The 25,471-nt window shown below is 52.1% G+C and overlaps 2 protein-coding genes across 4 annotated transcripts in view; both read left to right on the top strand.

The window, feature by feature from the left end:
• Positions 1-6,710, top strand: part of polr3b (RNA polymerase III subunit B) — a 55,981-nt gene extending 49,271 nt beyond the window's left edge. The window contains exons 25-28 of one of the 2 annotated variants that reach the window (XM_033037864.1): positions 920-1,086; positions 2,899-3,012; positions 4,807-4,980; positions 5,941-6,710. In XM_033037864.1, coding sequence (XP_032893755.1) covers positions 920-1,086; positions 2,899-3,012; positions 4,807-4,980; positions 5,941-6,070 — 585 coding nt within the window. In that variant the 3' untranslated portion in view covers positions 6,071-6,710. The remainder of the gene's footprint in view (positions 1-919; positions 1,087-2,898; positions 3,013-4,806; positions 4,981-5,940) is intronic. The other variant, XM_033037865.1, reaches the window with a different exon arrangement.
• Positions 6,711-12,375: 5,665 nt separating this feature from the next.
• Positions 12,376-25,471, top strand: part of rfx4 (regulatory factor X4) — a 44,188-nt gene continuing 31,092 nt past the window's right edge. For both annotated transcript variants that reach the window (XM_033037863.1, XM_033037862.1), the window contains exons 1-5: positions 12,376-12,484; positions 18,006-18,095; positions 19,726-19,786; positions 20,213-20,336; positions 23,865-23,926. In XM_033037863.1, coding sequence (XP_032893754.1) covers positions 12,442-12,484; positions 18,006-18,095; positions 19,726-19,786; positions 20,213-20,336; positions 23,865-23,926 — 380 coding nt within the window. In that variant the 5' untranslated portion in view covers positions 12,376-12,441. The remainder of the gene's footprint in view (positions 12,485-18,005; positions 18,096-19,725; positions 19,787-20,212; positions 20,337-23,864; positions 23,927-25,471) is intronic.

Below are 25,471 nucleotides of genomic sequence, written 5' to 3'. Positions count from 1 at the left end.
TTCTTCGCTGCCTGCTGTACCTGCATGCTTACTCTCGTTGACTGATGAACAAGGACCTCCAGATCCCATTGTACTCGCCAAACACCTCAGCTCGGTCCGCAAGAACCTACCTGACCTCCCGGTGGCTCAGCACTTCAACTCCCCCTCCCATTCCCAATCCGACCTCTCTGTCCTGGGTCTCCTCCATTGCCAGAGTGAGCAACACCGGAAATTGGAGGAACAGCACCTCGTATTCCGTCCGCTTGGGGAGCCTGTATCCGGCGGGCATGAACATTGAATTCTCCCAATTTTGTTAGCCCTTGCTGTCTGTTACCCTTCCTTAGCCCTCGAGCTGTCTCCTCCCATCCCCCAGCCCTCGGGCTCCTCCTCCTCCTTTTTCCTTCCTTCTCCCCGCCACCCCCTATCAGTCTGAAGAAGGGTTTCGGCCCGAAACGTTACCTATTTCCTTCGCTCCATAGATGCTGCTGCACCCGCTGAGTTTCTCCAGCATTTTTGTGTACCTCCCATTGTACTTCCCCTTTTCCCAACTTGACACCATTTAGATAGTAATCTGCCTTCCTGTTTTTGCTACCAAAGTGGATAACCTCACCTTTATCCACATTAAACTGCATCTGCCATGCTTCTGCCCACTCACCCAACCTGTCCAAGTCACCCTGCATTCTCATAGCATCCTCCTCACAGTTCACTCTGCCACCCAGCTTTGTGTCATCTGCAATTCTCCTGCAATAACCCCATTCTCCTGCCTTCTTCCCCTAACCCCTGATACCTTTACTAATAAAGAATCTGTCAATCTCCTCCTTAAAAATCTCCATTGACTTGGTCTCCACAGCTGTCTGTGCAAATTAATTCCATGGATTCATCACCCTCTGACACTTTCCCAGGACTTGCTGGTCTGACCCTTGTCTCCTGGTCCCCGCAGGTTGGGAAGCTGATCGAGCTGCTGGCTGGGAAAGCCGGGGTCCTGGACGGCCGCTTCCACTACGGCACCGCCTTTGGAGGGAGCAAAGTGCAGGACGTGTGCGAGGACCTGATCCGCCACGGTTACAACTACCTGGGCAAGGACTACGTCACCTCCGGAATCACCGGGTAGGAGCAGTGAGGCTGGTGAACCCTGGCCCACGTCACCAAGCGGGGCAAAGCTGGGGCAGACGCAACATGCATCAGGGGTGTGGTGGGCGTGATACGGGAAACAATGTGATACGGTAAATTTCTTTAGTCAGAGGTGGTGAATCTGTGGAATTCATCGCCACAGACGGCTGTGGATGTCAAGTCAATGGATATTTTTAAGGTGGAGTTTGGCAGATTTTTGATTAGTAAGGGATGTCAGGGGTTATGGGGAGAAGGCAGGAGAATGGGGTTAGGAGGGAAAGAAAGATCAGCAGATTGAATGGCAGAATAAACTTGATGGGCCGAATGGCCTAATTGTGCTCCTAGAACTTATGAACATATGTTCTGGGTTGAGCCCCTTCCCTTGGACTGAAAGAATGGAGGGGCAATAGCTGGAGGTGGGAGGGTGGGGAAGGAGCTGGTTACAAAAGGCAGATCCAGGTGAGGGGAGACTGACTAGCAGATGGAGCCAGGTGGGCGAGGGAAGGATGGAGCGGCACAGTGATGCAGCGGGTAGAGCTGCTGCCTCACAACGCCAGAGACCTGGGTTCGATCCTGACTATGGGTGCAGTTGGTATGGAGTTTGTACGTTCTCTCTGTGACCACGTGGATTTTTATCCTGATGCTTCGAATTCCTCACACACTCCAAAGAGTACAGATTCATTGGTTTCATTAAGTCATAAATTGTCCCTAGTGTGTAGGATAGAACCAGTGTTGCTGGTTGGTGTGGACTGAAACGACCCGTTTCTACGCTATTTCTCCAAAGTCGAAAGCTGGCGACAGCGTTTGGTAGGAGATGGGTGGAGAGAATAAAATGCTGCAGATGGTGCAGTCTGTGGGGAAAGGAAGTGTGGAACCAAATAAGGGAGGGATGGTGGGCAGGGGAGAACAGTGGAGGGAGTGCGTGCATGAGTGGGTGGAGGAGAGGAAAAATACTTGGGCTGGGGGCATCGGAAGGAGAGGACCTGAGTAAATGTTTCTAGGGGCTTCTAACTGAGCGACTGAGGAGGGCTGTGATGGGCAGAGTTCACAGTGAATGAGTGGTGGCTGAGTGTGAGGCCACGCTGCCAGATGGCCGCAGGTGCCGGGGATATTGATGCAGGTTGAGGTGTCCGAGTCTCCACACCTGGGCCCTGGCATCTCAGCCTCAGCCTCTCCCACCTCATCTGGAGTATTGTGTACAGTTTTGGTCTCCTAATTTGAGGAAGGACATCGTTGTGATTGAGGCAGTGCAGCGTAGGTTCACCAGATTGATCCCTGGGATGGCGGGTCTGTCATATGAGGAAAGATTGAAAAGACTAGGCTTGTATTCACTGGAGTTTAGAAAGATGAGGGGGGGGGGGTCTTATAGAAACATATAAAATTATAAAAGGACTGGACAAGCTAGATGCAGGAAAAATGTTCCCAATGTTGGGCGAGTCCAGAACCAGGGGCCACAGTCTTAGAATAAAGGGGAAGTCATTTAAGACTAAGGTGAGAAAAATCTTTTTCACCCAGAGAGTTGTGAATTTATGGAATTCCCTGCCACAGAGGGCAGTGGAGGCCAAATCACTGGATGGATTTAAGAGAGAGTTAGATAGAGCTCTAGGGGCTAGTGGAGTCAAGGGATATGGGGAGAAGGCAGGCACGGGTTATTGATAGGGGACGATCAGCCATGGTCACAATAAATGGCGGTGCTGGCTCGAAGGGCCGAATGGCCTCCTTCTGCACCTATTTTCTATGTTTCTATGGTTCTATGTTCACAAGCCTCACTAATCTACACTCACGGACACATTCTGTTCTGCCTTGCAGGGAGCCCCTGGAGGCGTACATCTACTTTGGTCCGGTGTACTACCAGAAGCTGAAGCACATGGTCCTGGATAAGATGCATGCACGTGCCCGGGGTCCGCGGGCAGTCCTCACACGGTGAGCACTCACTTCCTTTACCTTCACTGCCTTCCTTGTCCTGCTGGTCCCCAGATTTAGACCGCCCACCCCTCCCACCTCCATTTGATGGGTCGCCGGTTGGATCATTTGCAGAAATAAAACACATGCAGATGCTGGTTTACCAAAAAAAATACACAAAGTGCTGGAGTAACTCAGCGGGTCAGGCGGCATCTCAAGAGAACATGGATAGGCAACGTCTCGTGTCGGGGCCTTTCTTCAGATGGATTTCAGGGGTGGGGAAGAGAGGAAGCTGGAAAAGCGGAGGGGTAGGACAAAGCATGGCAGGTCATAGGTGGACACAAGCAAGGGCTTGGGCTTGATAGGCAGATGGATGGACAAAGGCCAGAGATGAACACACACCAGGTGTGATCCAGTCAAATCATCCCACACCTGCCTGACCTGCTCCACATGTACCTGCTGTTGGAACATGATTCATAAAACATTAGCATGGCATTACAGCGAGGAATTAAGAAGGCCAATGGAATGTTGGATTTTAGTCACACAGTGTGGAAACAGGCCTTTGGCACAACTTGCTCATGCCAACCTTGATGCCCATCTACACTAGTCCCATTAAGCCAGCATTTGGCCTATATCCCACTAAACCTTTCCTATTCTATTATTGCAAGTGGAATGATAAAAGCTGCATAGAATATAAATGGTTCGTGCATTTATAACGGCGATAAGGAAGAATTACTTAGTATTGGTATCGGGCTATTATTGTCACAATAATAACCCGATACCACGATAAAGTGGACATTTTTATTTGTTTGCTATCTAGTCAAATCATACCAAATATGAATACTATCAAGCCATTCACTAATATAACAGATAGTGCAAATAGTAAAATACCAAGAGAGCAGAATATAGTGTAATATAGTCTGTCAAAAGGTGGGACATTTCTAGAATTCTCTATCCGAAAGCTGTCGAGGTAGAGTCATTGATTATATTCAAGGTGGGGATTAACAAATCTTTAAACTTATTCTGGAATTGGAGGCATGGGGAGAGGGTGGTGCTGAGGCCAGTGTTTGCCCAGCCATGACCTTACTGACGGTGGAACAGGCTCCATAGGCCGAGTGGCCTCTGCTCCTGTATCTCAGCTTCCAAAACCTCCCACCTACTGGGTGCCGTGAATCTCGCTCTTGGGAATTTCAATCGATCCTGAGCCTTTGATGAGAGCAGAGGTTGGGAATAAAGAGGCAGATATAACGATCAGGTCGGGTCCAGTGGTGTTGAATGGTCTGTTTACAACTGTTGTCAGGATCAGACAATGTGAAAGCATCATGGAGTAATACGTAGGGTGCAGGCTGTCAATTCATGCAAGGTTCCCACCATTGGACAACTCGATAAGACTTTTCAAGTTATCTGCCAAGTTTCATACTCCTTTGGTATTTGTTTATTATTGTCACCTGAACCGAGATACAGTGAAAACTTTCTTTGCATGCTGTCCTGTCAAATCATACTGCACTTGAGTACAGTTAAGCCACAAACAAGTACAACAGGTAGTGGAAACAGAACAATACCAGAGTGTGGAATATAGTGTTACAGTTACAGGGAAAAACTCCAGTACCCTCAGTGGGGTAGGTTGGGAGATCGGGTCTGCACCCTATGACCATTCAGCAGTCTGATAACAGTGGGGAGGGAGGCCAGCTGTTCCTGAATCTGGTGCGACGTGCTTTCAAGCTTTTGTTTCTTCTGACTGGCGGGAGAGGGGAGAAGAAGGGATGACTGGGGGGGGGAAAGGCTTTAACGGGTTCTGCTCCCTCGATCCCACAGGCAGCCGACCGAGGGGCGATCTCGTGACGGAGGCTTGCGCCTGGGTGAGATGGAGCGGGACTGTCTGATCGGTTACGGAGCCAGCATGATGCTGCTGGAGCGGCTGATGATCTCCAGCGATGCCTTTGAGGTGGACGTCTGTGGGCTGTGTGGGCTCCTGGGATACTCTGGCTGGTGAGTCCTTGTGCTGGGACTGCCCGTAGTTGTGGAGCCGTTCACTGTCGCTGAGGTTCACGGGGCAGCTCTCTGTCATAGGGGTGGGGGGGGGGGCTGCGATGTGGGCAAGGCTGCAGGCCGATACTTGGTCGGGCTGCCCACTCACTGGGTGGCGCAGTGGCACAACGGTAGAGTTTCTGCCTTACAGAGCCAGAGACTCGGGTTCGAGCCTGACCTCAGGTGCTGCCTGTATGGAGTTTGCATGTTCTTCCTGTGACCGCATTGGTTTTCTCCAGTTTCCTCCAACATCCTGAAGAGGTGCAGATTTGTAGATTGGATAATTAGCAACTGGCCTCTGTAAATTGTCCCTAGTGTTTAGAACTGTGCCAGTGCACGGGTGATCGCTGGTCAGCATGGACTCAGTCGGCCGAAAGGTCTGTTCCCAGGCTGTATATCTCTACGGTCTAAAGTCACTGTGGGGAGAGATCCCTGGGCTGTGGGTTGAAGAGTGTTTGCCGATACTTACCCATAGTCATCATCGCTAACCTGGTCGAAACCGCAGCAATGAACAGTGGACAATCAAAGGAGTTGCTGGACAGAGAGGGTTATGGAGATGGGCTGACAGTGAGAACCTTCAGCTCAAGGGGCAGCGTACGTGTGGCCCATTGGAAGTGAACGCAATGGTGGGCTGAGGCTTTGTGCAGAGAGTTGGGGGCGAGAAGCCTGCAGCATCAGCAGGTATGGGAGCAGGAGGGGAGGGCAGCGGGTTGGTGGGCCTGGCGTGGGCAGAACAGGGGGCCGGTCTCGGCGTGAGAACCAGCCGTAGAGAGAGGGGAGGGGAAAAAGCTGCGGGAAGGACCTGGGGAAAAAGGGAGTGGGGGGTTGCTTAGTCTGGTGGGGGGGGGAATAGCCTGGGGAGGAGGGTGAGGGTGACTGGGGGCATTAGTCCGGTGACTGACGACTGCTTTGCCATTCCAGGTGCCATTACTGCAAATCTTCCTGCCATGTCTCGTCCCTGCGCATCCCGTACGCCTGCAAGCTGCTGTTTCAGGAGCTCCAGTCGATGAACATTGTGCCCCGGCTGAAACTGGCACGCTACAACGAGTGATGCCCATTGATGACCGATGCCCAGTAACTGATACCCAGTCACAGTACAATCGCTGGTGCCCTGTACACTGATGTCCAGTGCCAGTATAATAGCTGGTGCTCAGTACGAGAGATGCCCATTGATGCTCAGTACACGGACATGCCCAACCCAGTACAATGAGTAATGCCCATTCCCAGTAGAATGACTGTAGCCCATCCCAGTACACTGGGAAGGCTCAAGTGGTTTAGGTGGCAGCACCATCCGCGATGCCACTGCCTGACTGATGTCTGCTCCTTCAGCTCAGCCTGAGCTGGAGGGAGAGCCCGCGGGGGTGATTGACAGGCTGAGACAATCCATGGACACTCACTCTGGATGGCCGGCTCCCTGGTGCCGAGCGCGGCAGTTTGTTCAGGATCCCGTGTTTGCTCATCGATATTAGCTTTACCATCAAACAAGGAAAGACAGGCAGCTGCAACCCCCCCCAGTTACTGGACTGTACCGAGAGCCACAAAGTGGCCCAGATTGGATCACACCACGATCCAGATGTTTAATTTAACGTTTGTATCTGTGCAGTATTGAATGTGAAGGCATATTATTTTTTTCTGTATGCCATGAATGACCCAATTACATTTTTTTTAAATAAACCTTGCCTTGAGCAACATTTCAGTTGGGCAGTGGCGGACTCTGTCTGTGGTCGCGCCTCTGGGTGAAAGCCAGAGAGATCCTTGGCATGTGGAGCCTGTGTCGTCGTGCCCCCAACACCTCCCTCGATGAATGGGTCGGGGAGCCCACAAACCATCTGTACCTCCGTGTGAGGGGAAACCCAACCAATTGGAAGAGCAATGGCCGTCGCGGTGGGAAACCCTTCGCAACACAACCTCGTATTCTCACGGTAGGAACAAAGAACTGCAGATGCTGGTTCACAAAAGAAGACACAAAGTGCTGGAGTAACTCAGCGGGTCAGGCAACATAGACGGAGAACATGGGTAGGTGATGTTTCGGGTCCTGATCCAAAGTCTAAAGAAGGGTCCTGACCCGAAACGTCACCTATCCAAGTTCTCCAGAGATGCTGCTTGACCCGCAGAGTTACTCCAGCATCTTGGGCCTGTTCTTATCATTTCAAAACTCTTTCCAGCTCCAAGCGAAGAGCTGATTAGTCGATTGATTACTATTTTTCACACTTTCTCACCAAATCCACCGTTCACCCACACTCGGGGCAACTTGCAGAGGCCAAGTCACCAACCATACAGCAAGTCTTTGGGAGATGGGAGGAAACCCCACACAGACTTTGGCCCAACTTATCTGGGCCCGGCAAGCTGCCTAGCTGAGCTGAGCTGTGTAGGTAGTGACTGCAGACACTGGTTTACACCAAAGATAGACTAATTCAGCGGGACAGGCAGCAACACTGGAGAAAAGGAATACGTGATGAGTTGATTAGTACAGGTGTCGGAGGTTATGGGGAGAAGGCAGGAGAATGGGGTTTGGAGGGAGCGATAGATCATCCATGATTGAATTATGGAGTAGACTTGATGGGCCGAATGGCCTAATTCTACTATTCCTTATGAAACCCTTCATCAGACTGAGCACAGGATTGGGTCTGAAGAAAGGTCTCGACCCAAAACATCACCTATTTCTCTCCAGAGATGCTGCCTGCTGAGTTACTCCAGCATTTTGTGTCTATCTTAGAATATCATTGTTCCGTTTCAGCACATATGACGATAAATCACTCTTGAAGCAGCACTACAATTGTTACATCAATAGGTGGCGAGGCAGTGTGGCATGTGGCAAATGTACTAAATGTAGACAGAAAAACTGCAAGGATAAAAGATGACTGCATCTTTTGTAGAATATTCTGGATATTTGGAGAAAATTAACATGATTAAAATTAGTATCATCTAAATAAGAATATATAAAACAACAGAAGAATGATAAACCCGGAGATCAGACTCATATCTGGTGTTAAAGGGTATGAGAACATTGCAATGGGGTGGGAGATTGCTACCTTCACGTGGTCTGCCCTGTTTCGACGAATGCAATCAACCTGGCTTGCACAATCAAGTAAGATCAAATAGAACAAGTTATCCTACAACTTTAGGCTGTGCACGCCATACGCAAGAAGAAGAAGATTGCAATGTCAAATTACGATTTTCCAAAGTTGGCTTGATTGTATAGAATTGTCTGCATATTCATTCTGCAGTCGACTGCATGTGTGTGGCTCAGCACAGCTCCATTGCTGGCTATAGCTTTAGCCGATGATACCCCTGTGGTCAGCAAGATCATGGGTGGTGATAATTCAGCGCACAGGAGAGAGACAGAACCCCAGGCTGAGTGGTGCCGCAACATCAACCTCTCACTCACTCACCGCCAACAAGACCAACGAACTGGTCATTGACTTCAGAACGGGGAAGGTGTGGGAGAGAGAGAGCACGAGTCACTTTTCATTGGTGGGTCGGCGGTGGAGAGTGTTGGCAGCTTCACATTCCTGGGCATTAACCTCACGTATGTCCCACCTTGGTCCCCACACACACACACATATGACCCATCCCGGGCTCCGGATACTTCTGAACCTTCTGAATGTTGTAGTCGGCAGGGCAGTACTCTGCATATCGCCAACTTGGACAATTTTACATTTTTATCAAGCCAATTAACCTACAACCCTGACCCACCCTGGACCCTGGATATTTTTGACCCATCCTGAGCCCAGCACGTATGACCCACCCTAGGCCTGACACACGTATGACCCGTCTTGGTCCCGCACACGGATATCATCATGAAGGAAGGCGTGTTAGCTTGTCTACTTTGTTTGAAGTTTAGGGAGATTCAGCATGCCACTGAATACTGTAACAAACCTCCACAGACCCACTGTAGAAAGTATCCTGGCTGGTTACATCATGTCCTGGTACGGCAATTACAACGCACAGGAACGCAAGAGGCTGCAGACAGTGGTCGACACAGCCTGGTCCATCACATGCACAGCCCTCCCCAACATCGAGAGCATCTACACCAGGCGCTGCCTCAAGAAGGCGGCATCTCTCATCAAGGATTCCCACCAACCGGGCCGTGCCCTCTTCTCACTGCTATCGCCGGGCAGGAGGTACAGCAGCCCGAAGTCCCACACCGCCAGGTTCAGGAACGGCTACTGACCTCCAGCCATCAGCTTCTTGAACCGACCCGCACAACCCTAATCCCACGCCAGCATCGGAACACTACGGACCGCCTCTTGCACAATTGATATTGGTTTATATTGAGATACATTGGAACACTGTGTGTGCTATCCAGTCATACACAAGTATAAAAAAACTAACCAGATAGCAGAATATAGTGTTAGCACAAGGCCAGAGGTCCATTGAGTTGAATCCCACATGTGTGGTGACCAGGCCTGTGAAGACCAGACGTTAAGAACCTGGGAAAGACTCACATGATCTATCACGGTCCAACCGCCAACAGCTGCCCGAAGGTGACTTTTCAGCCGCAAGATCTCTGGCAGAGCCCGAACGTGGAAAGATGGAGCTCATGTAAACCCTTCTCTCTCCAGTTGTAATGCTATAACGCTGCAACACTATATCCTGCACCCTTTTCTACCTGTTGTACCGGTGCACGGTTTGAATGTACTCATGTGTAAGAAGGAACTGCAGATGCTGATTTACAGCGAAGATAAACACATAGATACATAGACCATAGGTGCATTCAATGTGACCATGGCTGATCATCCACAATCAGTACCCCGTTCCTGCCTTCTCCCCATGTCCCTTAACTCCGCTATCTTTAAGAGCTCTATCTAACTGTCTCTTGAAAGCATCCAAGAATCGCCCCCCACTGCATTCCGAGGCAGAGAATTCCACAAATTCACAACTCTCTGGGTGAAAACGTTTTTCCTCATCTCCGTTCTAAATGGCCTACCCCTTATTCTTAAACTGTGGCCCCTGGTTCTGGACTCCCCCAATATCGGGAACACGTTTCCTGCCTCTAGCCGCGTGTACAATCCCTTAATAATCTTATATGTTTCAATAAGACCGCCTCTCATCCTTCTAAATTCCAGTGTATACAAGCCCAATCGCTCCATCCTTTCAACATATGACTGTCCCGCCATCCCGAGAATGGCGGGAACAAAATGCTGGCGTAATCCAGCGGGGCAGGCAGCATCTGTGGATAGAAGGAATGGGTAACGTTTCGGGTCGAGACCCTTCTTCTTCGGTCTGAGTTACTCCAGCATTTTGTGTCTATCTTGAATCATGTCTAAGCATAGCGCGCATACAAAGTATTCCACTGTATCTCGGTAACAACAATCAACAGATAGCAATACACTGCCAGTTTTGAGGACAACTTCACTCCTGGCTTTCTATCCATGTCCACCTCCCACCGGTCTGTCTCAAGTCTACTCCACAAGGGAAATAAATCCAGTCACAAAACGGCACAAAGTGCTGAAGTAACTCAGCGGGTCAGGCAGCGTCTCTGGAGAACATGGACAGGTGACATTTCGAGTCAAGGACCTTCTTCAGACCCGACATCGACCCGTAACGTCACTTTCACATGTTCTCCATTGACGCTGCCTGAACCCGCTGAGTTACTCCAGCACTTTGTGTCCTTTTGTGTATTAACTAGCGCCTGCAGCTCCTTGTTTCCACAAACAAACCCAGTGTCTCTTCAAATCTTCAACGTCCTGGTGAGTTGGCTGCGGGCCTCTCATGAAGTCTTACAGCGCGGATACAGTCTGTTGTGGCGACCAGACCTGCACATATAACACTCCCCTGTGGCCCCGTGTGAAGCTGTGTCACAATGTACCTGCTCCAATACACTACGCCCTGAGTACTGAAGGCCTGCAGCTACACACACGCCTTCTCCACCACCCTCTCCACCCGCGCTGACACCATCAGCGATCTCTGAACTTGTTCACCGACCGATGTCCCTCTGTCCCTCTGTCAGCTCGTAGTGCGCCTCCTACAATGATTTGACGTCCCACAACACCACCAACCTGCACTCGATAGCCCTTTTTTCATCAGCAGAATTCCAGTTGAACTTACTTTACACTTTCTAGTCGCCAGAGGTGATTCTGCAGGAAGACAGGCCCCTAAATCGTGCTGGAGTAACTCAGCGGGACAGGCAGCATCTGTGGAGGGAAGGAATAGGTGACGTTTCGGGCTGGGACTGTCCTTTCCCTTCCCTCCACAGATGCTGCCCGACCCGTTGAGTTCCTCCAGCACTTTGTGCTTTGTGCTCGAGTTCCGGATATTAACCGAGATGTGGAGAGGCGGGGCGTCGACACCGACAGGGATCTCCACGAGGGGCCGAACGGTCTCGCATGCTCCTGACCCTCCCCCCCCCCCTCCATCCCCCTTCTGACAGCGGCCGCTGATGCGGTTTCATCCCCCATCGCCGCCCGGCCCGGGGTAAGATTGGGGGACGGACGGACGTGCACCGGCTCCGCGCCCCGGTATAAACCGAAGGAGATCCCATCACCGGCGCGGCCCATGAAGCCTACGGATGGTCGGCCGTGAGAAGTGGCCGGGGTGCGGGCGGGGACGGGGACGGGGACGGGGAGGAGGGGGGGGGGGAGAGATATTGGACCCTGGAACGGTGGCGGGGGGTTTCGAGGCTGATACCGGTCCTGGGCTGCCCACATACCGGTACCTTTGGCCGGCCACATGTGCGGGGCGGCGCCGGCGTGGGACAGGCGCTGAGTGCTGTCCATGGTCTCTGAAGACCTAATCCTTCCTCTCTCCCTCTCTCTCTCTCTCTCTCTCTTTCTCTCTCTCTCACACACACACACACACTCACTCTCCCCCTCTCCGCCCGCTTCATTCATATTCTAATCACCACCACTCTCCGCATCAACACTTTGCACAAACTCTTTCACTCGCGCCGCGCGTTTCTAGAGCTTCCCCGGCCCCGGGTCCCCGCCGCCCGCTCGAAAACCGCCTCCAAATAAAGTCAACTTCTAAACCCGCAGCGATCAAAAGTTAACGGAAAGATACAGGTTGCAAGGGGGTGGGGTGGGGGGGGGGGGGGGGGTCAGGTTGTGGGGCCCCCAAGTTGGCGCTGGACTGAGATTAGTTTTAAACAGTTTTGGACCGCCTGTATGGACACTTTTCACGAATAAGCGAACGGGAGCGGCGTACAGAGTTGAAATAAATAAAGTGTAGAGTTGCTGGGCTCCGGTGAAAGGGGCCGGGCGCGCCGCGCCGATCCGACGCTTTTCTTATTCAAAGTACCATGACAATGGACCCGAGTGGCGGGCAGTGTGGGCATCTGCCGAGCTGCCATTCAGCGCAGCCGACCTATCAATGACAGGCTGCCCGTGGGAGCGCTATAAAACCCCGCGTGTTCCCAGGGAACCGGGCGAATGTCTGCCGGCTCCCTGGCCCCGTGAGCTGCCGCCACCGCCGCCGCCGAGCATGAACTGCGCGCTGCTGGACGGGCCGGACATGGAGTGTACAGGTCGGTGTGTCCGTGGGCCTGCGCCGGGTGAGGGGGGTTCTGGAGCTCCCTCCTGCCCCCCCCCCCCTTCTTCTCCTGCCCCCTCTTCTCCTGCCCCCACCCTCTTCTCCTGCCCCCCCCACCCTGTTCTCCTGCCCCCTCCCCTCCCCCTCTTCTCCTGCCCCATCCCTCTTCTGTCCCCCCTCTCCCTTCTCGTCCCCCACTCCATCCCCCCCCCCCCCCTGTCCCACCCCCACCCCCCAGTCCTATCCCACCCCGTGCTCCCGCTCGCTGTCTCTACGCCCGCTTTTGTGCCGAGAATTTCCTAGCTACCCGGAGCCGGGGGGCGGCGGGCGGAGCGCGGTCATTCCCAGGGTGGAGATGCGCTGATGGCCCTCTGCCGCCCACTCGGCCCATCTGGACGGTGCTGGCACTTAGGTCTCCCTCCGCTGTTCCTTCCTCCTCCCCCCCCCCCCCCCCCACACCCCCCCCCCCCCTCCACACCCCACCCCCCCCACCGCCTCTCCACTCCAGTCCCGAATACCCCCCCCCCAAATACCACTAACCCAACACTATCAGTATGTTTAATCTCCTCCTAGATCCTCAACCAAAGTTCACCAAACTCCGCTCATTAAATTCAAGTCTCGAGTAAAATACGAAATTAAACATTCCGAATAGTCCCGATGTAGTGGGGAGTGGACGAGGATGGGTGGGGAGAGGAGCGGAGGGGGGAGGGGGGGAGAGAGGACAGGAGGGGACAGTAGGGGAGTGGACGAGGATGGGGGAGGAGAGGAGCGGAGGAGACTGACTTTGCGCACTGAGAGATTTGTTTCATAATCATTTATTAAAAAGGAGCAAGATCTCCCTGGGACCAGCCGCGTTACTGGCGGTCATTTTGCAAATAAATCCTCCCTCCGTTTCCTATTCTCTCCATCAACCCCCCCCCCCCTCCCCCCTCCCCTCCGCCCTCTCTCCCCTCTCCCCCTTACCTACCTCTCCCTTCACCCCCCCCCCCCCCCCCCCCCCCCCCCATCCCCCGCAGTGTGTCTGGAGACGGGGGCCAGGGGAGCGAGTCTCCGCTGCCGCCGCTCGCTCGCTCCCTCAACAAGTGGCGACTTTGCAAACTTTGGCAAAGTTCGGGATAAGCCGCGAGTTTCGTCGAATGGTCCAAGCGGAACGTGGATTGAGAATGGGGAGATTTCCGAGCGGGAACAGGGCGTCGGTCCCGGGCCGGGCTCGGCGATTCATTCCACAGTTAAACGTCGCAAATCTCAAGTAAGACTTCAACGAAGACTTCATCCCTCCCGCGGCAGGCAGCCGAGATGGACTCGTTAAACTCAAGGAACGATTCTCCCGCTCAGACAGACTGCATTTTACCGACAGAGGCAGCGAAGGGCGCAACAATAAATCCACTTGCCTTCCGAGGAAATCTGCAAAGAGCAACTTTAATTCCGGGAGTGAGATTGAGACCCATTGGTATTCCTAACGCATCAAATGTGATTCGATTCGGGATTAATCGGGCGGTGTTATTGACCGAGGCCCTCGCCACTGTTTCGGGGTCGGACGTTCGGCGTCTCGGTGAAACGCATCCCGGAGCGGATCCTCCCCGCCGCCACCGGCAAAGATGCGCCGCACCTGCCCCGGAATTACGGCCGGGCTTCGGAAAACTGGCGATTCCTGGCGGGACTTGCTCCAAACTTTCCTCCCGGAGAGCACAGGGCCGGTCCGTCGGCGCAAACTGTGACTGGGTGAATTCATTGGCGTTCCTTCCGGATCTCGGCCACGAATTTCATGGAAATTTTACAGGACATCGGTTGTGGACTCTTCTTGTTTTTGGGGGGAAGATCAAGTTGGATCGGTCGTGGAACCAAGCCGAGTGTTAGAGCCGTGTCCCGCAGGCATTTCACTAAATCCCTGCGCTGCGCCGCTGCGGATACGCCGTGCACCGGAGCAGCGGATCCAGCGGAGCAACATTGAAGCTGCCGCCGTCTCCAGGGGCTCGATACCAGGGTTACCGGGACACGGCGGATCTCTCTCGGTTACCGTTGGGCCGGAGGCGCGAGCGAACCGGAGTTACAATGGGACCTGAAGAACAGGCCATTGGGGGGGGGGGGGATCAGGTGTATGGGACCTGGTCAACCACAACCCCTCCCCCGTCACCAACACCTCCAATCAACCCCATCATCACCCTCACGCTCCCCTGTCACCCCCCCCCCCCCCCTTCTGTCACTCCCACCCCATCTCCAGCCCAGACTCCATGAATCAAGAGCCCACCTCAACCCGCACCCCGCCCCCAACTCCAGCACGCAGGAGGTTCACAGTGAATGGCTGGGGCATGGGGAGTGTTGTGGAGCAGGGGGGGTCCAGGGATGTAGGTACATGATGCCCTGACAGTGGTGTCATAGGTAGATAGGGTGGTGAAGAAGGCATTTGGCATGTTGGCCTTCATCAGTTAGGGCAAGTGGGGTTCATTGCCATGGTGAGGAACAGGAGCGGTGAGGTACAGGTTCCTGAGATACAGGTGTGGTGAGGTACAGGTGCGTGAGGTACAGGTACATGAGATACAGGTGAAGTAAGGTGCGGGTGCGGTGAAGTGCAGGTGCGGTAAGGTGCAGGTGCGGTGAGGTGCAGGTGCGGTGAGGTGCAGGTGCGGTAAGGTGCAGGTGCGGTAAGGTGCAGGTGCGGTGAAGTGCAGGTGCAGTAAGATACAGGTGCGGTAAGGTGCGGATGCGGTGAGAAGCGGGTGAGGTGCAGGTGCGGTAAGGTGCAGGTGCGGTAAGGTGCGGGTGCGGTGAGATACGGGTGCGGTAAGGTGCAGGTGCGGTAAGATACGGTTGCGGTAAGGTGCAGGTGCGGTAAGGTGCGGGTGCGGTGAGATACAGGTGTGGTCAGGTATAGGTACAATGACAAAACTACTGGCAGCAACATCACAGGCACGTCCACTCCAACATACACATCAATATCAATTATACATAAATTACACATAAATGTCCTAACAGAGAAGTTTGTTCAAAAAACAAGACAATAGCACAACACAATAATTTAAAATAACATGTCCACAGGTGGGATAAGGCATTAGGCAGGTACTGATTATAGAACTGCAGATGCTGGTTAATACACAAATGGATACAAAGTGCTGGCGTAACTCAGCAGGTCAGGCAGCTGCTCTGGAGCAGTTCTGGAGAACATGGACAGGTGACTTTCGGGTCAAGACGCTTCTTCAGACTCAAGTTGGGATATCATGTTACATTTGTACAAGACGATGGTGAGGCCATAATTGTAGTATTGCACTCAGGTTTGGGCACCCTACTGTAGGAAAGATGTCATTAGGCTGGAAAGATTTACGTTACCTGGAGAGACTGAAGTATAGGGAGAGATTGGGCAGGCTGGGATGTTATTCCTTGGAGCACAAGAGGCTGTGGGGGTGATCTTATAGAGGTGTATAGCATCATGAGGGAGATAGATTGGGTTGATGCACAAAGTATTTTACCCAGAGTAGGGGAATTAAGAACTATAGAGCATAGGTTTAAGGTGCGAGGAGAATGTTTCAGTTTCAGGAACAGCTTCTTCCCCTCTGTTATCAGGCTTCTGAACAGTCCTTCCATAAGCTAGAGTAATGTCCGATTCACCTCTACCGCCTTGTGGACATTGGACTTAGTCTACGGAGCGGAAGTACTACAATGCTGACAACTATATTCTGCACACTGCATCTTCCCCATTTGCTCTGTCTAATGTATTTAAGTTTAGCTTGATTATATTTATTTATAGTATTATCTCATTTGATTGGATAGCATGGAAACAAAACTATTCACTGTACCCTGGTACATGTGACAATAATAAACTTGCCCAAAGATTTAATAGGAACCTGAGGGGTAACTTTTCCATTTGAGGGGGGTGGGTATATGGAACAGGCTGCCAGATGAGGTTGTTGAAGCAGGTACAATAACAACACTTAAAGAACATTTGGACAAGTATATGGATAGGAAAGGTTTAGAGGGATATGAGCCCATTGTGGGCAAATGGGTCTAGCTTAGATGGGGCATCTATATCAGTATGGACAAGCTGGGCCGAAGGGCCTGTTACTGTGCTATATGACACTATTTGAATCCTTCTGTCAACTGATCCGTGACCTCTGGCTCCCAGCTCTGCTGACTCCAGACTCTCCCAGTTTCCAGGGTCTGTGTGGGTCCGCCACACTCTGGCCAAACACAAGGCCTAAACCCAGGCTCTGGGGCGAGGGGCTGCAGACCGGTCCCAGTGAGTTTCAAATGAGACTACACTTGAAGTCCCATGGAGTCTCGGGACCCCTCCCACCCTCTCGCTAAAAACTCCTCTCCCCATCCCTTCTCTCCCTACCTCCCTCCCCATTACCTTCTCCTTACATCTATTCCCCATTTCTTCCCTCTCATCTCTCCTCCTCTCCACCTTTCCTCCCCAACGCCTCCTCTCCTACACCTCACCTCATTCCCCACCCAGCCTACCCAACGCCATCCCAACAGCTTCCTTCCCAAACTCTTCTCCCTAACCCCTCGCCCTGCCCCCTCCCCGGCACATCTCCCTGCTCCTTCTCCCCTCCCCTCTCCATCCTCTCCCCCCCCCCCCTTTTACACTCATCAATTCTCCCTTCCCTGTTCTGCACTTTCCCCTACCTTCCAGTGCTCACACCCCACCTCACCCTGCTCTGTCCATCCCCCCCACCCGACTTGCCCCTCTCTTCCTAAGCAATCTACCCTCCCCCCCTGGCCAGAGTGGGTATGGAGGGTGCAGTTGGGGGAAGGGGGGGGGGGTGCCAATCATGGTGCCCGGAGTGGAGTTTCACTGCCAGCTGCATGCCGATCCCTGGGCACGGTGCAGCTCAGTCACCGTTGCCTTGGTTACCACGAGCCACTCTCCCCAGGGCTGGGCCTGTCGTGTGTGGGCCCATGGAATGTGGAACATAGAACAGCACGGGTATAGGCCCTTCAGCCCACAATCTCCATGCTGAACATGATCCCAAGTCCAACACTTAAATACCTGCAGAGAGCTGAGCTGCTGTCAGTGCAGAAGGGGGTGGGGAGGGGCTGTGGCCCTCTCCCCAGGGTGGGCGGCTGACCCTTGTGTTAGTTTATTATTGTCATGTTATCGAGATACAGTGAGAAACTTTCTCTGTGTGTTATCCAGTCAATTCATACGATACATGAGTACAACTGAGCCCTACACAAGTACAACAGGTAGTGCAAAATACCAGAGTGCAGAATATAGTGTTAGTGTATAGTTATAGTGTTAGTGTACACTATACAAAGTATACTGTATAATGCAGAATATACAGTTACAGAGAAAGTGCAGATAAAAAAATTGCAGGGGCCGCAATGAGGTAGGTTGGAAGATCAGGACTACACTCTAGCTTATGGAAGGACCGTTCAGTGGTCTGATAACAGCGGGGGAGAAAATATTCCTGTATCTTGGTACGTCCTTTCAAGTTTTTGTATCTTCTGAATTAAGGCCTGGGTTAGTGCTGGTTAGTGCTAGTTAATGCTGGCTAATGCTAGTTTCCTGTTTGCAGAGAGCTGGATTGAGAGGTGCCTGAATGAGAGTGAAAGCAAACGGTTTCCAAACCACAACGCCCTGGGGAGCACTTCCATCAGCGAAGAGCGTGAGTACGGGGGGGAAAGCATGGGGGGTGGGAGAGAGAACAGGGTGAGAGAATGGGGTGGGGGGTGTACAGGAGGGGTGAGTGCAGGGGGAGGGGACTATGGAGGGGGTAAATGGGTGTTAAGGGGGGGTGGCAGTAAATGTTGTCTTTGACAGTGACCCAGAGTACAGCACAGCACAGTACAGTACAGCACAGTACCAGGCCCTTCGGCCCACAATGTCCGTGCCGAACATGATGCCAAATTAAACTGATCTCCTCTACCTGCACATGATCCATATCTCTACATTACCTGCATATCCATGTGCCTATCCAAAAGCCGCTTAAACACCACTACCTTATCGGCCACCACCACCACCCCTGGCATTGTGTTCCAGGCTTCCACCACCCTCACTGAGAACAAACCTGCCCCGTACTAGCAAGGAAAGATCCTCTTGGATCCTCTTGGTGACTCCCACAGTGACGTGAACCTGAGGTGAGGACAAAGCAGAGGGAAAGGCAGGTGCAAGTGACCGTTCAGTGGCACCAAGAGGTGCAAACAAGGAACTGCAGATGCCAGTTTACAAAAAAACAAAACAAAGTGCTGGAGTAACTCATCGAGTCAGGTCGCATCTCTGAAGAACATGGACAGGTGATGTTTCGTGTCAGGACACATCATCAGTCGGACTTGAAATATAATCTTTCCATATTCTCCAGAGATGCTGCCGAACCCGATAAGTTACTCCAGCACTTTGTGTCTTTTTTTGTACACAGGAGGGGATGGTGTATGACACTGGACCATGGGCGAACAAGGAGGAGGACTAGCTGAACTTTGTTGCCTTCCACCACGGTGAAGAATGCTGTGGTGGATGTTTGTGTTAAATGTCATTGTGTATTGTGTATTCTTTTTAAGTGTATCGCTGCTGGCAAATTCATTTCACTGCACCTTCGGGTACATGTGACGAATACAATTGACTTTGACTTTGTCTAAGATCGCTAAGATCTTCTGAGGCCAATCTGTTAGTGATTCCCAGAGTAAATACAAAACATGGGAAAGCAGGATTTAGTTACTATGCAACAAATAGCTGGAATAAACTTCCTGAAGATTTAAGACTTGGCTCAACTTTGACCACTTTTAAAATAAGACTGAAAACTTTTATGTTTACTTTAGCTTTCAGCTAAATCTTAACTACATTGCACTTTTAACTTTTGCACTTTTTATAATGCATTTTTAACTTTGCTTTTATTTTCTTTTAATTCTAATTTCTTTTAGTCTGAGGGTCAACAATGAGGTAGATGGTTGGTCAGGATCGCTCTGTAGTTGGTGATTGAATGGTTCAGCTGTCCCTGAATCTGGAGGTGTGTGTTTTTACACACCTGTACCTCTTGCCTGATGGGAGAGGGGAGAAGAGGGAGCGACCGGGGTGAGACTGGTCCTTGATTATGCCGAGGATATGTGAGTGGGGCTGGTTCATGCAGTGACATCCCGGGCTGACCTCCTGTGGAAGGGAAGGTTATTGAAGATGATAGTGTCCAGGTCACTGAGGGACCATGCAAGCTGGGGGTCGCCAGGGTCCTGAAGCTGTGTCCCCAGGGTAAGGGGTTTGGTGTGAGAATGTGGGATGTCCAACTCACCTAATGTTCCCCTTTACAGATGAAGAAAAGGAAAACAACCGGGCTTCAAAGCCCCACTCCACGCCTGCAACCCTGCAGTGGTGAGTCCAGCAGTACCTCTCCCTGTCCTCCTCCCCCTCGCTCCCACCTTCCCTCCTCCCCCTCCCTTCCACCTCTCCTTCTCCTTCCTTCCACATTCTCTCCTCCCCGTCCCTTTCCTAATCTTCACCCTCTCCATTTCCTCCCCGTTCGCTGCCTCGCAACCCCCCCCCCCCCCCCCCCAATCACCGACAGTATGGGACCATCCTTGTGGGCCGAGGTTGACCAACGACTCTCTGTGGCCTGGGAGTGGACTTGCTTATGTTGGGGATGAGGTGTGACCCCAGTGGCCCAGGGCTGGTGCTCCAGTGGCCCAGTGCTGTGCTCCAGAGACTCATGGACTGGGGGTCCAGGCGGAACAGTCGCCCCTTGCCCGCGGCAGAGAGATGCCCTTCCCACAGACTCTGACTCAGCTCTGTCGCCTCTAGGCTGGAGGAGAACTATGAGATTGCGGAGGGCGTGTGCATCCCGCGCAGTGCCCTGTACATGCACTACCTGGACTTCTGTGAGAAGAACGACACGCAGCCCGTTAACGCCGCCAGCTTCGGCAAGGTGAGGGGATGGGGATGGGGGAGGAGGGATGTGGGGTTGGGGTGGAGGGGGGGGGGGGGGGCGGCGATTGGGGAGGGGCAGTAAAAGCAGGGGCGGGGCCAGGGGCGATGAAGGGCAAGAGCCCGACTGCGGAGTTTGTGGGGAGTCGTGGAGAGTCGTGGAGAGGGAGGGGCGACAACAGGAGCGGGGAGTTTGGTCGACAGCGGGGGGCGGGGGGGGGGGGGGGGGCAGGTGAATGGGTCTCTCTCTCTCTCCCTCTCTCTCCCTCCTCTCTAAAGCTCAGAATGCTCCAGTGTTCAGCTATGAGTGTAGAAATTGTGGAAGTGGCTGGAAACCCTTTAAAAAGACCAACTGCGATTTTGCAAAATAGTGAACTAATTGCATCACTAATTGGTACAGTTTACTGTTAGAATTGTGAGACGTACATGTTTTGAAATGTGTGAAAGCAGTCCTCCCCCCCCCCCCCCACCCCCCGCTCCAGGGACCCCAGGCCACACCCTCGTCGCCATCCGCCAGTCACCATTGTCTCATCCACTACTACCCTCCTGCCTCTGACTGCTCTCCCCACTCTGTCCGGTGTCTGAATGTATCTCTCTCCCCTCCCCCTCCTGCACTCTCTACCCCTTCCCCCACACTACCCCCCTTCCCCCACACTCCATATCCCCTTCTAGCTCCCCCTCTCCCCACATCTTCTCCCCATCTGCCCCCACTCTCTCTCTCTCTCCACTCTCTCCCCCTCTTACTCCTCACTCTCTCTCTCACCACTCTCTCCATCTCCCCTCCCCATTCTTTTCCTCTCTTATATCCTGTGTGTTGTGTGATTCTCTATTAGTATTGTATGTGCGAGTGTGTGTGAGTCTACGTGTGCAAAAGAAGGGGTGGGGGGAGGCGGAGAAAGAAACACAAAAAGAATCGCAAGTGAGAGAGAGAGAGAGAGAGAAATAGGTATACCAGGAAATCAGAGAAAGCACAACACACACGGACAGACACATACACGACCACAGACACGCACACAGACACGCACACAGACACGCACACGGACAGACACATACACGACCACAGACACGACCACAGACACAGACACGCACACAGATACGACCACAGACACACATACACGACCACAGACACGCACACAGACACGACCACAGACACGACCACAGACACGCACACAGACAGACACATACACGACCACAGACACGCACACAGACACGCACACAGACACATAGTTTGTGCGTGTACGCGCGGACACACTTTCGCCGGGATCGCACACAATGCTAACATCGAATTGTTATGGAAACCACAACTTTCTTTGGCGACACATATGAGGCAAGTTTTACTCTTCTGACTTCTGAGTTTTTCTCCACTGGACTAATTGAACACACAAGAGACCTTCGCAGAGAGGAGTTCCTGGAGTGGTTTGAAGTTATTTACACTGTGGCCCCATGCAAATAACCTGCCGCCCAAACGTGGCTTTTTGATGCACGTTAATTCACCTGCTACGCCTCACACTAACTAAATAATCGGCAACTAGTGCTGACGTTTAAAATAATTTAGTGAACGCGCGGCGCGGCGTCGGGACCAGAGTAGAATTGACAATGAAAGCCGAGAAAATGTGAGCCGGGGATGTTGGTTGGATCTAAGCGCAAACTCTTTGTCTGTAGAAGTTGGCCCGTTGTAGGATGTGCTTTCCCACAGCCTTGGGAAGTTCACCATGCCTCGACATGTGGATCTTAAAAGATAGGGGGGAGGGATTAGCGCGCAATTAAAGGCGGTGCGGGGCTGTGGTGTTGTGGAATTTTAGATCAGTAGCTGGAACAGCGGGAGTCTCCTTTAGCTAAGCTTCATTGAATTTGCACAAATAAACCCAGGGGCTGTCTCTCCGTCTGCTCATTTATTACCGCCGGCCAAACCCCAGCTACTTGCAAACTCCCGGCTCCTGTTTCAGAAACTTTCGGCAATGAAATTAAAACGAGACGTTCTGCCGGCTCGGGGCACACCCGGGTTTCACAGGGCAACTCTTTCCCAGGGCCCCGTGTCCGTCTAACGCCGGGAGACTGGGCTGCGGGAACGGTCGGTGCTGGCGGTTCCCCTCCCTCCACCATTACACCACCCCCCGGCCTTTGTGGCGGCGCATTTACATAAATTTCCATAGATGGAATAATTCCCGGGAGAGGTTTGCTGGGGCACAACATGCAAAATAACCCACCCTCCCTTGTCAATCTGTCAGCCTTTATAGCTTCCCAGACTCCACACCGAACGGCTCGCCATCTGACTGGGCACTTTCCTCGCAGAACTATGTATACAGAGCCACGGGAGAATCTTGACACAAGCTAATGCAAGTGCCGGTTTAGCAACAAAAAAACCCCCACAAAGTACTGGAGTAACTCAGCAGGTCAGGCTGCATCTCTGGAGAACATGGATGGTCGGGACCCTTCTTCAGATTGATCGATGTTCTCCAGAGATGCTGCCTGACCCGCTGAGTTACTCCAGCACTTTGTGTCTTTTTTTACATAGGAAAATTTAAACCGGTTGAAGTTTTTTTTTAAATTCTTGAAATCTGAAATGAGAAGGAGAGGGTGTTGGGGATGATGTGTGGGTCAGTGTGTCGGCAGGGGTGGGGCTTCTGATTCAACATTGAATCACTATATCACATTGAATCATTTTGGTGGTGCAGCGGTAGAGTTGCTGCCTTACAAGCGCCAGAGACCCGGGTTCGATCCTGACTACGGGTGCTGTCTGTACGGAGTTTGTATGTTCTCCCCGTGACCGCGTGGGTTTTCTCCGGGTGCTCCGGTTTCCACACACCAAAGACGTGCAGGTTAATTGGCTTTGGTGACAATTGGAAATTGTTCCTGGTGTGTAGGATAGTGCTAGTGTATGGGGCAATCGCTGGACGGGCGGACTCAGTGGGCCGAAGGGCCTGTTCCCGCGCTGTATCTATAAAGTTGCACAACTCCGACTGTGGTGTCGACGCGGTGGCAGATCCTGGGGAACTACACACAGGAGAATACAACACAGATAATGCCGGGGAAAAGTAGGCAATACCGGGCTCCGGCGCAATAGGGATTCGCACTGAATCAGCCGTGTGCACGTTCGATATTTTGTTCACAATAACTCTTACCTTCACATTTATCACTAAAACAGCCGCGGAAAACAGTCGGACGCGTTTGATGCAAGCTATGTGTTGGAAGGTTCAAATTCCCCTGACCTCCCCCCCCCCCCCCCCCCCCCCCCCCCCCCCCCCCCCCCCCCCACACACCTTTATCAACTTTGACAGGGGGTTAACAGAGAGGGAGTGTTGATAAAAGGTTTGAGGTTGTTCAGCGCTTGAGGCGGAGGAGGAGGAGGAGGGGCGGAGGAGGAGGAGGAGGAGGAGGAGGAGGAGGAGGGGGGGGGGGGGGAGAGGGTACAAACACTTTCCCTAAATATCCCCCACGACCAATGTACTTTTGATCAAAAATCTTTAACCGCACTTAGGCCGTGACTCCAGAGAACGAGACCCTTCCTGAAAGACTTTTCTTCATTTAGATCATTCGACAACAATTCCCACAACTGACGACAAGAAGATTAGGAACGCGAGGTCAGTCAAAGTAAGTACCCGCTCTGTACCAACACCTGCCTCTTGTCAGTTTCATAACTGTGGTCGGGTGTGAAGAGACACTGCTCTCGGCAACAAATACTCATCCTTTTGTGGAAAAAGTTGTAATTTAATTAAAACAAGTTAGCCTGCAAATGGTACAGAGAAGAGCCACGAGGATATCGCCAGGACTCGAGGGTCTGAGATGTAGGGGGGAGGTTGAGCGGGCTAGGACTTTATTCACCGGAGCGCAGGATGATGAGGGGTCATCTTATAGAGGCGTACACAATCTAGTCTTTTACCCTAACTAGGATAATTAAGAACCAGGGGATATAGGTTTAATGTGAGGGGGGGGGGAGAGATTTATTAGGAATCTGAGAGTGCAACTTTTTTCCTCAAAGGATGTATGGAATGAGCTATCAGAGGAGGTAGTTGAGGCAGGTACAATAACAGCATTTAAAAGTTATTTGGACGGGTACATGGATAGGAAAGGATTGGAGGGATATGGAGCAAACGCAGGCAGATGGAACTAGCGTAGATGGGGCATCTTGGTCAAGGTAGGCCGAGGGGTCTATTTCCATGCAGGATGACTCTATGACTCTAATCTAAAATATTTAATGCAGAGTCAGAGCCGACAGCTGAAATATCAGTCAGTTATCTGCCAAAGGAATCAGATTGAACACATAGATATGTCACAGCAAATCACAGAGAAAATGCAACAGTAAAACGGAGTTATTAATTGAATGGCGTTGAATTAAAAAAACTGTAAGTGTTAAAGTCATATAAAAGACAACTCTTTGCAGAAATGAGTGAATGCCAGGTATCCAGGGGGTGCAAGGCAGCAGGTAGTTAAGATTTACAACCAGGTGCATCGGTGCCTTCTGCTGGATTCTAGGTTTAGGTTTCTGTGATCGCAGGAAGCATCTCGGGGAAGTGTGGACACTGGAATTCTGACCAACTCCCACCACAGTTGGGACAGAGGTGGTAGAACACAGAGGGCTAGAGTAACTCAGCGGGTCGGGCAGCATCTCTGGCGAACATGGTCGGAGGTGGTGTACTGAAGGAAGTAGAGTGGTGACATGATAGTGACCCGTTAAGTCACATCCCTGTTCACATCTCAGACATAAACGCCCTACCCCCGATAGAGAGGCCGACCTCTGGATCTAGACTCCTCGGGCAGAATGAAGTTGCTCCTGTATTTAACCTGGTCCTATCCTGGAAGAATTCTGTGTGTTTCAGCGAGGTCATCTCTCATTCTCTGAAGCTAACGTAGTTCTCGTCTCCTGAACCTCCCATTCTGCCCCACCATCCCAGACATGTCTGGGAGTCTGCGTCTCTCTCTTCCCTCCCCCTCCCTGAGGCAACAGATCAAAACCGGCATAGATGGGGCATCTTGGTCAGCATGGACGATGGGCTGAAGGGCCCGTTTCAGCGCTGTATGACTCTAAAACTGTACACAGTACTCCATGCCTTGCATAATTGTAGTGAGTTTTTGCGACTCTTCATTCTGTAGTCACTAAGTGATTGAGAAACTGGGAGGAAAATGCAAACTTTCCAT

The sequence above is a fragment of the Amblyraja radiata genome, chromosome 19 (genome assembly GCF_010909765.2).
Source record: "Amblyraja radiata isolate CabotCenter1 chromosome 19, sAmbRad1.1.pri, whole genome shotgun sequence".
Taxonomy (NCBI): Eukaryota; Metazoa; Chordata; class Chondrichthyes; order Rajiformes; family Rajidae; genus Amblyraja; species Amblyraja radiata.
The sequence above is the reverse complement of the archived record's forward strand: the minus strand, read 5'-3'. Positions and strand labels throughout refer to the sequence as shown.